Raw genomic sequence first — 14876 nt, forward strand, 5'->3', positions numbered from 1 at the left:
CACCCTCTTCTTCTTCTACCACCCTCTTCTTCTTCTACCACCCTCTTCTTCTTCTACCACCCTCTTCTTCTTCTACCACCCTCTTCTTCTTCTACCACCCTCTTCTTCTTCTACCACCCTCTTCTTCTTCTACCACCCTCTTCTTCTTCTACCACCCTCTTCTTCTTCTACCTTCTGAGCTGTGTTCCACAGCCTGAGCAGGCATCCCCATCTGCTGGTCTTGATCTCTCTCTCTCTCTCTCTCCTAGAATGGCTATATTTGTACAATAAATGCTATATCAATAGCCCCTTTTGCAGTAATCTAGCAGATGGGTTGCAATTCAACAATAATAAATTGATAAGGTGTAACATTGAATAACTCGATAATTGTAACTTAAATAACAATAATTACTAAAAGTCGCAATAACCAATGTGTTTGACTCCATCAAAATAGTAACACTGATTTTTTTGTCCCCATAGTTTATACTTCTCAGAGGTAATTAATTGCACTTCAGAATGTGTCACTCAGTATTCCCTTATTATCCATCTAATGCCAAGTCTTGCTGTTCTGCACTTCTGTTTTGTCTTATTTTGAGCAATTCTGCCCTCAAACAGACCTTGGCTTCTGAATGACTAATTGAAAATTATTTCCTATCATTGGAAGAGTAGTATAACTTGGAAAATAAAGGAAATTTAACCAAAAAAAGGCTTGAGATGGAGGAATCCTAACTTAGTGTGACATGAGTATTAGCAGCCAAGAAAGGAGGAAGAGTGTGGATTCTGTAGCTATGCAAAATTGCATTACAAAGTTTAGATATTCATAGAGAAAACTTATAACTATCTTTTGATAAACACCAACAAAGAGAAATTGAGGATTCACTTTTCATCTGAAGTTTCAAATTGAAATATTATTTGCTAATATTATTGTAATTCTGTTAGAAATTTTCTTTCTCCTCTCTTCCATTTTGATGAGGCTTCCCATATCATGATTTACAACAAACAACAAATTATCTTATTTGGACTGGCTTCTTCTCAATAACTACCAGCATGACGCTAAATTTAAGCAAATGGAAGAAACTAAACTTTCATTCTGAACAGGTGAAAATTTTCTCTGAATACTGATGACATTTCCTCAGGGGAAAACCTTCCTAACACCACCCAGCATGCACTCTCTCTACTCCAGACACATCCGTTCTCATAGTATCTTACTAGATCATGAAGAAAAACACAGGCATTTGTGGAAAAAAAAAAAAAAAGAAAAATTATACATTATAGAGGGCAAAATTTAGACCCTTTAACCAAATCTTAAAGCAGTTTGAACTATTTGGGATATGTTAAGATGCATGAAACAGGGGCTTGGGAAGTGCAAGGTTTGATTCTGTAAGTCGTAAGATCATGGAGAAACTTTAAAATACATATTATGACACTTTAAAATACACATGCTTTTAAAAAGAACACCAAAAAACTGTCAGTTTTAGTACCTGAAATTTACTGCTTTTTGTGAGATGAATGAAGCAATCTAGACCACAGATCTGTTTTCTTACACTTCTTTTCTTCTAATTTTTTTTTTTTTTAATTTTCCAGAATTTAGCTTATTTACCTGTGGGCAGCTCCATCACAAAGTGATGGATCACTCCTAACTGCAATAATACTGGACAGCTTTCTTTTAATGTGTCACAGGTCTCTATATAGTGCACACATCTATAAATAAATACTATATATGCACTGCTTGAATATCCTGACCCTGTTTTCAGTGATTAAAGTAGAGGATTAGGTATTAATGACTGTTGGTCTCTACTTGTAATGTAGAAAGATGTGCTGTGCAACCTTTAGAAAGTCAGTCAGAGGTTCCCTTGGTTATCTCCTGGTTTTCAAGGTAACCTAAAAAGAACTAGAGTAGATTTTAGTGCTTTCCAATTCTGAAAAAGTGCATCAGAATTTGGTTCTTTTTTTTCCCCTCTCCTTTTATCTTAAAAAAGTTTAAAAAATTTTTTTAAAAATCAGCTATATTTTTTCTTGGTTCTGCTAGAAAGAAAACCTGCTTGAGCCTTTTAATTGTATACAATAAGAGCTTTACTGGAGGCATGGAGCTGGTATGGCTGCTGATGTATTTGCTGAATTAATATTTAAAGAAGCTGAGGGAAGGGAGGTGGGACATGAAGAGAAGGGAAACAGGATTCCAAAGTCAAGCAAAAATACATTTCCTTCCCTGTTGCTCAGTTGTGATATGCTTATTTTACTAAGTCTGACAGTCAGCATCTTTCTAGATAAGCACATATCTCATCTTTCATATCATTAAAAAATGGGGAGAAAAAAACCTTTTGTCTACCATTTTATTTTTGAACGAAAAACAACTTTGGTATAGTGGTGTATCTCAAAGAAACGTGTGGGTGGGAAGGCATAACCATAAACTCGTATTTCCCGTTTTCACCTTCAACTATGACAAACAACATTTTGCCTTGATTTGTTTTCTGCCATTGTTTATGCATCCAGGCAGAAAGTCTAATGAAGACAGTACTAAAATACAAAGAAAGAGTCAGTCCTTGTGTTATCCTGATATAGGTAAAGTGCTTGGGAGTGTTTTGAAAGCCTGTATTTAAACAGGTGGTATTCTTACAAAAAAAAAAAAAATCTTTTTCTGCTAGAAAGATGGCTCTGTTTTATCTAGATCTTTAAGAGGAAGTACCTGTGACACCATCTATTTAGACTGCTCTTGTTAGACTCTTATTTTTAGATTTCCCCTTCCCCCTCTCAAAATACATGAGAGAATTTAAAGGCAACCTCATTGTTTTAGACAACTCCTGTGATGTGTGGGAAGTCCCAGCACATAGGTCTGTAGTGTTGTAGTTCTGTTTTTCTCCTATCGTATAGCGCATAGCTTCCAAAAGATTGAACTTTTTTTTTAGGGCACATGCAACCAAATGGCGATAGGCAAAGCTGTAAAAGTGCAGTGAATGAACTGTGCAGACAGAGATCTTCCATCTCCCAGTTTGCCCCCAAATTCTACTGCCGCGTCCCTCCCAGCAGACATTAAAACCAGCCAAGAAATGGTCTGTAGAAACACCAGATTTTTAAGCAGGTAGGGTGAGATAAAGCTTCAGAAAATATATGTCTGTAGATCTCACCATCAGACGCTAGAGCTGTGCTGCCAGAGGGGATGAATAATGTAGCAATGCTTCTTATTTAAATGAGAGTTATTTCAGAATAAATAAAATTACAATGTTCCCTATGAAAAAGGGTAAAAGAGCAGAGGAAAGAGAGGGGTGATTTATTTATCACACTCCACACCTGATAATCTTCTAGACACAGAGACCTCAGTATTATTAACTAACCTCTCGGGCAGATGTTTGACTGCAAGTGGGCCCTTAATGCTCCAGAATGAACAAAGCTCACAAGAAGTTGTTTAGTTTGGTTGCTTGTATTTTTATTTCTGTTTGTAAGTTAACTCCTATTCATAAAAAAAAAAAAAGCCTGAAATGTTTATAATCTTAGAGTCGCATTCTTTAAATAATAACTAGGAAATAAAAAGTATTTTACTTCTAATAAGTAACCTTTTTCAGTCTTGTATTGATCATTTTAAAAAATCTGCATCAGCTGATGTGCAGTCACCAGGCAGTGATCACTAACAGAGGACAGCTTTAGCTGCTTTTTGCGTGCAAACTTCTATGTGGGATTTCTCATTTTTGTGCCAAAAATTTTTTGTAAACAGCTTTAATGGTTGAACAGGAAAACTCACTGGTGGTAAGATGCTAATATGAAAAATCAGTCTGAATTGTATTAGGCAGCAGGACACGCTGTTTTGAAACACACTTCTTATGGTAATTTGTTGCTTTGTTGATCTGGCAGGTTACATGAGCACTAAAGACAATGTAAATAACATTTTGAAATTGATCTTCTGCAGTGCATTAGAAACTTTCTCTATTTTGTTCCATTCTCACCCTGTTGTAAGTTTCAACAGGAAACTGCAACTTAAACATCAATGGCTATGTTTCCATTCTTCGCAACCGTTTCTCAGCACAATTATTGGAATTGTTTGTTAAGTCACAACTGGAACGTCCTATTTCAGATCTAATGCTATTTTGTCCATTTCCTTTGATGTACTGAAATAAATAATCTTGTGATCCCTCATGCATGTACCTTTCAGGTACAGTGACTTGTGTAAACAGTCACCAGAACTAAAAAAACCTTTATATGTTAATTTTAGTTCTATCTAGAGAAGCACAAAGATGTTCAGTTCTCATTACAGATGGAAACAAGCTGAGCAGTATAACCAAGAACCTGAAACAGAATCAGGAATGCTCTACTGTGTTACTGTCTTAAGGAGCACTGTGCAAAGTAAGATGCTACATATTTGTATTAGAAACAGGGTGAATTTTATACGGACAGTAGAGCAATCATGTTAATATATGCTGATTAAGATGACAGAAGATACTTTCAGATGCTATTCCAGATCTTTCTATAAAAGAGTAGGGCTTTGTAAGAGAAAAAAATATAACTGAAGTATTATTTTCCAATGCCACAGCATAACTCTAGTGCTTCCAAAAGCTCATTTTGATGTAACTGGTCTGTGTGAATCAGCAAATCTGGTGAATTCTGCCTGATATCTCCCTTTGTAAGCACACCCCAAGGTGTTAATGCTGTGTACACAGACCTGCTCATTTGGGCAGAAGTCCCGCTGCCCGCCCTCCCTCATCTCAGGCTCCAGCAGGGCTGGGGAGTGGGTAAAATTCACCAATATCTGAGAATCTGCTGTGAGTATTAAATGAATTATCATGAATATACATCATTTACAGCAAATTGTTCCCCAGAGCACACAATATACTCATTAGCTCAGGCTTCAGAAGTAAATGAGCAGAGCAGCCTTTCTTCTTATTCCTGAAGTCTGTTATTTCACTTTTATAAAGGAAGATTTATGTAATCAGATTTTCCCCTGAATACTGTAAACAGTGATGTGACACAGATGCACGTTGCCATTAATGAGAAGGGATTGCTTTCAAAAGTTATCTTGAGACTAGAGCATAAATGAGAGCTTCAGTTATGAGTAGGACGATTCTGGGAATTTCTGCTTTTTCCTGATGCAGTTGCCATGCACCTTGTGCAGGGTGAAGCACAGGCAGCAGCTCTGCAGTGCCTGGGAGCTCACCTGAGCCCACGCAGGGGCCAGCCTGTGTCCCACCCAGCTACATCTTGTCTCACAGGTACCTGCTGAGTGCTCCAAACTTACAGCTTGGAGTAGCAAGGAGGAACATCCCTGAGACAAACATCATGGGGCCTAGGGAGGCTGTGGAGTCTCCTTCTCTGGAGACATTCAAGACCCGCCTGGACACCTTCCTGTGTGACCCACTGTAGGTGTTCCTGCTCTGGCAGGGGGATTGGACTAGATGATCTTTTGAGGTCCCTTCCAATCCCTAACATTCTGTGATTACTCAGAGACCCACCAGTAATTGCCTGCCAGCACCATTCCCAAAGGGAGTGTTGTGACACTGGGGTGTGGTGGCCACCTCTGATTCTCAGGCTACCCCAAGCCTCTCTTGCCTTGTCCCCCTGGTGTGCTGCAGCCCCGCTGCTCTCCCCTAACCAGAGATTTTGGCACGTGAGTCAGGAACAGGGACAGGGCCTGTCTTAGACCAGCATCTCTGTATTTCACCAGTCGTCTTTGTGTACTAGACCTACTTATGCATTGCACAGGAGCTTACATCAGGGACAGGTTCGCTGTCATTTAAAAACATTCCTTCTGAAAACGAAGATGTAGCTATTCATGGACTAAGGTCACACAGACTGTTGCATCTGCAATTTGGTTCCTAGAAGTGTTAGGCAGCGATTCTGAGCTTAGCATCTGCCCTTTATGTTCTGTTGTCACGGCAACAGCAGAAACTATCTCTTGTGACTAATCTGCTTTGCTTTTCTCCATCTAGGTTTTAAGCGGGAGAAAGAACCACAGACATAGTTTCCTCTCTCTTTCCCCCACTGCCTCTAAACATTTTCTCTTATACTTCTCTTCTCTTTCCAGAACTGTTGCTGGGGGGAGCAGGAGCTCTGTAGGGAAGTGGACAGAGAATTTAACCTTAGCAAGTGACTGTGTGGTACTGTCTCCCACCAAAAGGCTGCTCTGCTATAAAAATTAATTCAATTTATTGACTACAGAAGTAATAATAATTTAAGAAGTAAATATGAAGGATACAAACCTAAAATGCTGACCCTGATTTTAATATAATATGTGCATTTATACAAGACTAATGTCAAGAAGCAATGTTGCACTGGAAACCAGAAATAGAGAAGCAAATTACTGAGGGGTAGCAGTAACCTCAGCTGCTTAGCTAAGTTTCTCAGCACTTTTTCAAGTGCTTTTAACTTTGTCAAATGGCATGTTTCCTGCTCAGTGTTTCTTTTTGCCTCAAGATAATTTTGGAAATGCCAGCAGCCTGAGCATAAATGCCATGTTCCATAGTTATTTCTCTAATGGCGAGAGAATAGGGATGGTCTCTGTGGCCTGGCAAGACCTGGTGCCAGGCAGACCCAGCTCCCTGCTAAGACTTCTGCTCTTTGCCCTTCACAACACCTGAGATGGCCCAAAGCTTTGTAAGGCAAGCATGAGGCAGGCAAGCTCTCACTTCTTCCACCACTTCCATCACTTTTAATGGAGCAACTAAAACGTTTATGTAAAGGTGTTTCAGGTGAAGCTCACAACAGAACACTTTGTGATTCTGTGATTTTTCTTCATTTTATAACAAAAAATGAATCCCAGGGGGATCTTTCGGGTGGAGTGTGCTTGGCTGTGGTGCTGGTAACTCATAGGCATAATTCTTTCTAGATTCAGTAACAGCACCAGGAATCTTGATCCTAACGAGTCCTTTGCTGTCTAGCAAACAGCTGCACAAACCATTTGTAAAGCGTGTGGTGCTTCCTCTTCTAAGGCTGCTCTTCATTAATGAGCTAGTTGTATTTCTAATTAAATAGTAATCCATCATTTTGCCTTTTGTCAAGAACTACAAATTGCTTTTGAATGACTTTTGTGTGTTCCCTAATTTTAATTATTTTATTATTGCTACTGTCATAGTATTTAGGAACCTAGACTGTAGCTCAACATACTACTCTACATACATAAGTGATAAATGCTGGTTTCCAGCATTACCTAGTTTGACAAGTATTACTTAATACTGTAATGCAATTTGGCTCAAAATAATGAACAAACGTTGCACTTGGATCACGTACTGAGGTTGAACAGCTTTGTGTGTGCATGTGTGTACGCTGTACGTGTGTCTGCAGGTCTGTGTGTGTGGTACAGAGGGGAAGGAAGAGGAGTGAACTGTGAAATTTCAAAGAAGTGCTTGTGCTAGAGAGCAAAGCAGAGGTAAAGGTGGGCTCATGGCAACTAACCTTCAGAGAAAATCAAACCAACACAGGGTCACCGGGAATGAAAAGACGTGCACAAATGCAGCTTCCTCTCCTATTGAGGAACCCAGTCTTTCCTCCATCAAAGTCGCTGAAAAATCTTGTGAGTTTTACAGCGTACCCTTCCAGTCTCCCTTTCTCTAGCTGGTATGTCGGGACAAAAGGGACCGTGGCACTGTGCTGTGTACATCAGCCACCTTTTTCTGGCGTTGTCTCATGGAACTGTCACAAACTAGCTCAACCAGTGAGAGTTAGGCATCTGCAAGTGCATCCAGCTGTATGTAGGGAGCCAAATGCCCAGTTCCAAACTTCTCATATATTCAGCAATAAAATACAATCAGTGATGCATTAAACAAATTAGACCTATAATTATGTAATTTGCATACTCAAGTTTAAGGACATTACAGCAGATACTGTCCATACTATGTATCATGTACAGGTTCATAGTCCATTAATAATACCTGACAGTTAATAACAAGTTAATAATTATGTCAGCTGATTATAACTATTATAGCATTTTTTCCTGATGTAGTTACCTAACCAATAAAGAAATAATTTTAACAGCTGAAGCTCAGACGACTGCCCGTGCAGCTCTATAGAACATGTAGCCCATACTTTGTCTGAAAATGCATTTATCACTTACATTCTAAAAATCAGAAGTTGTAATGTAATTTTTTACACAAAAGTTTAAAATACTTGTGTCACAAATGTAAGTTATTTGCCTTATCCAAAATAATACTAATCATAAAAATAAAAACCCCATTGCAAGAGTCCAGCCTATAGAAATTATTTTGTAAGTCAGAATAGGCTGTGGGTAATGGTGCTAAAGGCCATAAGAAATCAGGAAAAACTCTAATAGTGAAAGTGCCATTCAGTATCTGGTGGTTTGCATGTATATTTTGAAACTTAACAAGTAACTTTTTATCTAAATACAGGTCATCTGCTGTCTAGACATAATAGAGAAAGGTCAACATTATTAGTGATGGAGAGAGCTGTTGTACTTTTTTGCTCAGCTGGCATCATTTTACTGCAAAGCTCAAGACCGAGATCCTTTTTAATAAGCGGTGTAATTCTAGTGTCACACATACCTTCTCAAGAAGTACATAATGCTTTAGACTGCAAACCTACAGACCTTTGCAAACCAAGGGGGCAGAGAGGCCTTGCTGCTTGAGAGAGCTTGCTAAGTCAGGGCCTCACAGTGCTATGGGGTGATAGAGAAAACAAGTTGCTGTACATTGCAACTTGTGCAGCACTTCTCTTCAGAGCCAGTAAACAAGTGAAACGATGGATTAGGCTACTCCACCTGGAGCCTTACTGTTACTTTATCTAGATGTCCTGGCTTCACTAGGATAGAATTAATTTTCTTCTCAGTTGCTAAAATAGCACTGTGTTCTGGTTTCAGTATGGGATTTGTTATGAGAAGAATGTTGATAACATCCTGATGTTTTTAGTTGTTGCTGGAAGTCCAAGGACTTTGTGTTTTGCTAGTCTGCAAGTGCAAAGGACTTGGGGAGCGGGGGAGTGTTGTAATTAGCAAAAGCCAAAATTGGCATTTGGATTTGTAAATAAGATATTCCATATTATATAATGTCATGTGCAGTATATTAATGAGGGCTGACTCGAAAGCAGGGGGATTCTCTTGAGGATTGCTTGGGCTTGCTTGTCTGGGATTGTGGTTTTGTTTTTTGGGACTGTCTCTGCTCCGGGATCATTAGCTGGGGACAGGCTGGGCATTGGTTGGTGGTAAGCATCACCATCACTGTGCAGTGCTCATTTGAATATTTCACTATTACTATTATTATAATTTTAATTTTTATTTTATTTTAATTATTAAATTATTTTTATCTCAACCCATGAGTTTTCTCACTTTTACCCTTCCAATTGTCTCCCCTGTTCCCTGGGCAGTGGGGGGAAGAGTGAGCAAGTGGCTGTGTCTGGCTGCTAGCCAAGGAAACCCGCCATACTAGAGAAGGAAAAGATCAGCTCTGGTGCTGGTTCTGCTGCTGTTGTAACTAGTATGTGGTGAGTGTAACCTTGCTGTACAGTTGTAATGAGGATGCTCGAGTGTTTTGGCTTGTTCTGGAATGGTGACTCAGATCCTTGCCAGCTGAGAAACCACTTAATCAGAAATCACTTAAAACTCCTCTTGCTTTTCTGGAGTAAGCTTCCTTTGCCTCGTGCTCTTTGGGAAGCACATAATATAATTTCCAAACACACAAGGACTTAAAGGAAATTGTTTTCATTCTGTCCATTTGCACCCTGGCTATTATGTAAACCCGTGTGTGTGTGCCCAAGGCCTGATCACTTGTCTCAGTATGCCAAATTTCACAGAACACACAAAGCTGCCCCTTCAAATCTTGGTAAAAATTTTAGAATAGAATAAATGACGTGAAAAGAAGGAGGAACAGTGAGAGACCCTAATTTTGTGGAGCCTGTATGTAAATATATGCCAGCACTTCTGCATGTGCACGTTGTGATGGTATAATCACAAATGCACTATCTTTTAAGCCAGGAATACACCAATGCAACTGCTTGTTTCAGTGCCCTGAAATGCTCTTTCCATGTGTATGCTACTGTGGGAGAATACCTTTGCTGAGGTGATACAGCTCTGTCTCGACCCTACTGTGGTAAAGTGGGCCAGGACCATGACAGAAATAACAGGATTAACCTTTCTGCAGTTAACTCCAAAAGCAGTCAAGTAAATTTGGTGTTTGAGTAGTGCTGAAATTATGGATAGGGCTGCCACACAAACCAGAAAAGAAATCAAAAGCAACTTTAGTTTTAACTTACATGATACTTCTTGCATCACACCAGAAGAAAAAGTGGTAGTGGTGGTAGTGATGGAAATATTGTCACATTTTTAAGAGGCCACCATTAGGGATAAAGAATAGAAAGACACAAAGCCATAAAGAGAACAAAATAATTGGCAAGGTCATGCTAAGACTTTCCAGACCTCTGTGTGTATGTGTGTGTGTGTGTGTATATATATATATATATATAAAAAGAAAATGTCATGCAAGCAATATAATTATCATTTAAGTACTTATGGAAAACACCATCAAAGAAGAGAAAAACCCCCAAACTTTCATTAAACTGAGATGCCTATCTGTTTTATGTAGAAGACAGATGTCAGGAAGTAGGTGACTAATGAAGTGGAACTCTGAGAATCCTTGCCTTAGATAAACAATTATTAGAGAAATGTTTAGCCAGTCAAAATAAATATCATTTTGCAGAAGCCTAACGGAAAATCCTTTACGGCATTTATAGCAAATAATCCCAGCTAAGCATAAAATAGCAAATATGCTAATGATTTACAGGGGTTCCTTTTTCAGGGTGCTGCTTTAAGCCCCAAATACGCATTTTATTCCATAGTTAAATATCTGTAGGTGTTTGAAAGGTGGTAATGATATTTGTAATAAGCATCAACATCCATAAGCACTATAGTCTTGTTTTTAAGAGCTCAATGAAATGCAGATACAGAGCCAAGAAGACACAACACTTGTGTCTGAGCAGTGTGCATTAAAATGGGAATTACTGTTCCACAAAGTAACAGTCAGTGGAATTATTATTTTGAACTATCTTGTTGAAGGCTTGGTCTTCCCGTAGCTGCTTGGAGTCTATAGCAATCAGGACAGCTCTGAGCTGTGCACAGGAACAAACTGTGTTCAACAGAGGTTGGGCACTACCTTCAGAAACCAGATAAGGGTATGCAATTTGTCAGCTGAAGTAATGACCTACCTGCAGCAGCTTCCTGATTCTTTTCAGGTTATGTATCAAGAGAAGATTCTTCTCCTGTGAAACCCGGTCCAGCTGTTCATCCACTTGTATTAGCAAATTCTGTAAAAGGATTGTTGCCATTGCTTCATTGTTGGATGCAGCCTCCCTAAAAAAAACCCAACAAAAACAAACGACACAAAAATCAATGGATCGAGAACAGTGTGTTTAAAATGTCATAAAAATTGTTAATCTATCTGTACAGAAAATTATAATCCATTCAGAAATCTAGGCAGCAAAAAAAAGGCTTTAAACATTTGGTGACTTGCATATAGTTAGAGGTTTGTGAATAACTGATTTTATCATCCTTTTATTTATATTCACATAGATATGCAGCTATAAAGACAGGGTGAGGATATTGTTATCACAGGCTATGGAGTCAGACAGAGGAGCGACAACCAGGGTTTTCTAGTTTCTGGTCCAGTGAATATTTAATATTTTTTTTAGCCCACTTCTCAGAAGAAATGGGGCTTATGCATACTGACCCTCTCACTCTGTCAGTCACTCAGACATAATTTCTGAATTTGCTGCCCAGTTTCAGACAAAGTTGACACTGGGCTTGAAGTCCAAAAGATAGTATGTTCTCAAAATTTCACGGAAAACTGTCAGGTTGGTAGAGGAGAGAGATCCAAATTAGTGCCTCAGCTGAGGAAAATGGCAGCAATAACTTCCTCCAGGAGGCAACAGCCAGATGGTCAGTCAGCAGATAGATATCTTCACACCAGGCACCAGATGAGCCTTTGCCCAGCCAAACTATTTAGGGATACAGGAAGACTCTGAAGCTACTGGTGAAGGGTATGTAGGGGGCAAAGGACACAAATGCACAAAAAAACAGGCTTTACTGGTTCTGCTGTTTGTGGAACAGCTTGGTCCATAATGGGCAATAACATTAGCAAGTAAAACAGAGGAAGATAGACTTTGGACTGCGTGGCATCCTTATCCTTTGTATGTTCTCTCTCCTTGCCCTCCAAATGGCAGATGTCTGTTTGAGATATGCCTGGTAAATCTTGTGAAAAGGAGATTTTAATGTTTACCATGTTCCTGTAGTTGCATAAACACTGGGCTATAAACTGTAAGGAAAGATTACATTTCTTAGCAGACTTCTTTTGCAATAGTCTTGTGGATTTAGCTTGAAAAATTGAGATGTCTTCCTGGTACAACTAATACAAACTTTTTTTGGCACTTAGCTCTGAATTTTCTTAAGATAAATATCCAGTGAATTTGATTGAAATTTGTGCATAAATTCATCTTCTGAAGAATGGTTCTTTCAAATAGCTGGCTTGTTCCTCAAAATTACATATCCAGCTTTAAGTGCAGTTTTGGACAAATGAATAATTTTATGCTGCAAGAGGTAAATGTATAACACTTCCACTGAAAACTAACTTTTTTTTCCTACAAAAAGCCTGTAATAACATTGATTTTTCTTTACCATTTTAATTGGATTTTGTTTAGGAATAAGTTCAAATGAAACTTAACTTCCAGACATGCCTTAAAGATTGACAATTTAACAGGCTAAATCTCTAACTAGTGGCATACTATTCTTGGAGTGCAAGTGCCTGCACACTTGACAAATGAGCACCCTGAAATCTGCCAGACAAGTAAAAAAATTGTTCATGACTGAAACCATAAGAGAGGGAATAAATTTAATCCTACCAATCTTGGCCTTCTATCCATTGTGCTAGCAGATGCCGGATTTCCATGGGGAAGTTATCATCATAGAACTGGTCTACCTGCTCCAAAAACTTTATTTCCAGTTGTTGAACTTGACTCCATTGGGACATACTGCAAAAGAAAAGATTAAATGTTTGCCATTGAAAGGTGAATATTAATTAATAATCCCAGGTGCATAAATCACTTATTTTCACTGTAGTTCTTGTTGTTCCTGTTTATTCTGTCTTTCAAAACAGATGGTACCTGGCTAAAGTTAGTCAGCTAAAGGGAAGAGGGAGAAAAGTAAAGATTACCATTAAAAGAAGTTTTAGCTCTTATGCTTGAATGGGCACCTCTGCTAATTTCCTTCCTCAATGCAAATGTTTTGGGGTACTGTATGATGCTTATAAAGCAGGATTTATACCGAGTGTCTTTCAAGGGAAGTAGCTTAGGGTTGTCCTCTTCAAATCCAGGTAAAATGATTCTTATGAAAGATCAGTAGAAAGCAACAGTTTTGTTCTCTTCATAGTGAATTCATACCACTTAGGTTTTCCTAAGGCCATAATGGTTGTATGTTACTGTGCTGTTCCTAGAGCCCCACATCTTTTGTTTGGAGAGTACTGTTTGTTTTACAACCTAAGCTGTTTATCTAGCACATCTCTTCCATTTGTAATTGCCACAGAATTCTGAGATTTTATGTTACAGAAAGAAACAAAACAACTTTCCACTTGGGAGAACGTTACCTTTCTCATCCCTGCACTCTCGGGTTGCACCACATCATCATTAATCCCACTGGTGGAAGCACCGTTTTCATTGTGATTTATTTATTTATTTATTTTTAAATGCAGGAAAGACTAAAGATAAAACATTGCCTCGGGGCAGGCTATGCCACGCTGTAATTCTAGGTGTGGCATGTGGATGAAAAGTCAGTGGTGGGGTTGAGAACAGGCCATCCTGGATGAGCAGAGAAGAATGCTCTAGGGCCTGTGCCCTGGGGTCTCCATCCTCCAGTGGGCTCTGCCCACAGCCTGATCCTATACTAGAGGCTGTCTTCCCTTTTGTTAGGATGTTTGTTCACATTAACAAACTACACAAAACTCGGTCATGGACTACAGATTGCGTTGCAGTAGGTCAACACAGTACATCTGTTTGAACATTTTTGATAGAAATTTTTCCTGAAAAAAAAAAAAAAAGAGATCTTATCAAACCTGCCGTTTTTATAGAAAGTTGACCTTTTTATAAACAGCTTTTCCAATTCTGAATCATAGTTTCAGAATGTCAACAGTTTGAAGTAGAGAATACATTGCAATTTTAATGCTGTGTTCTTTCATTTTGCGTTTTCTTAAGTCAGATTTAAAAAAAAAAAAAAAGAAAAAATATGATTAAGTATCTCAAGGTGTAACAGAGTCGTAAGTACTTACTCATGCAAAAGTAAAAGTGACAGGTTTTAGTTTCTCCTTAACAAAGGCTGGATGGGATGATTCTGTGTGTGGTCTGAAGGACTCTGTGTAACGTCAGTGGAAACGTGCCCAGCGACATTTCCCTCCTCTCTTGTTACTTCCATTCAGAGAGGAAAAAATATTGCCTGAATATTTACTTTGTTTCTTTAAATTGCTGAGAAGAGTAATGCATAAGTGTGGTTCACTGTCTTTGTTGCTATATTGATAGTTACAGAGTCACAGACCTTATTTCTTGAGCTACAGAGGAGGAATCACATCATGATGCACTGATAACTCTCGGTCAGAAATGAAAATTAAGATTTGTAAACTTGATCACTTTCAGTGGGACTTTTAATCTCAATTCCTAGTGAATTCTGGTGATTATGAGATCCTAAAAGGATGAGTTATGAAAACTTAGTATTATTATCTAAAGAAAAAAAAAAATAGCAAACCCCACAACCAAGCAGGCTTTTGTGGAGGCTCCTGCGGGGATGCTGGCAGGGAGCGCAAGGCGCAGGGCAGGGCCGGTAACGCGCTCGGTACCGCCCGTCCCGGCTCCCGCTGCGCGGGGCTCGCACCGCAGGTTCCCGGGCCCGGGGGGCGGCAGTTCGCTCGCTGACGGCAGTGGCCGATGGCGACAGC

At 39.1% G+C, this 14876-nt stretch overlaps 1 protein-coding gene across 1 annotated transcript in view; it reads right to left on the reverse strand.

Annotated features, from left to right (window-relative positions):
- Positions 1 to 12930, reverse strand: part of STAT4 (signal transducer and activator of transcription 4) — a 40073-nt gene extending 27143 nt beyond the window's left edge. Inside the window, exons 1-2 of the mRNA XM_010177374.1 lie at positions 12799 to 12930; positions 11110 to 11254 (exon numbers count right to left, since the gene is read on the reverse strand). Coding sequence (XP_010175676.1) covers positions 11110 to 11254; positions 12799 to 12926 — 273 coding nt within the window. The 5' untranslated portion in view covers positions 12927 to 12930. The remainder of the gene's footprint in view (positions 1 to 11109; positions 11255 to 12798) is intronic.
- Between the last annotated feature and the right edge of the window lie 1946 nt (positions 12931 to 14876).

Source organism: Antrostomus carolinensis, unplaced genomic scaffold (assembly GCF_000700745.2).
Source record: "Antrostomus carolinensis isolate BGI_N321 unplaced genomic scaffold, ASM70074v2 scaffold25250, whole genome shotgun sequence".
In the NCBI taxonomy this organism is placed as follows: Eukaryota; Metazoa; Chordata; class Aves; order Caprimulgiformes; family Caprimulgidae; genus Antrostomus; species Antrostomus carolinensis.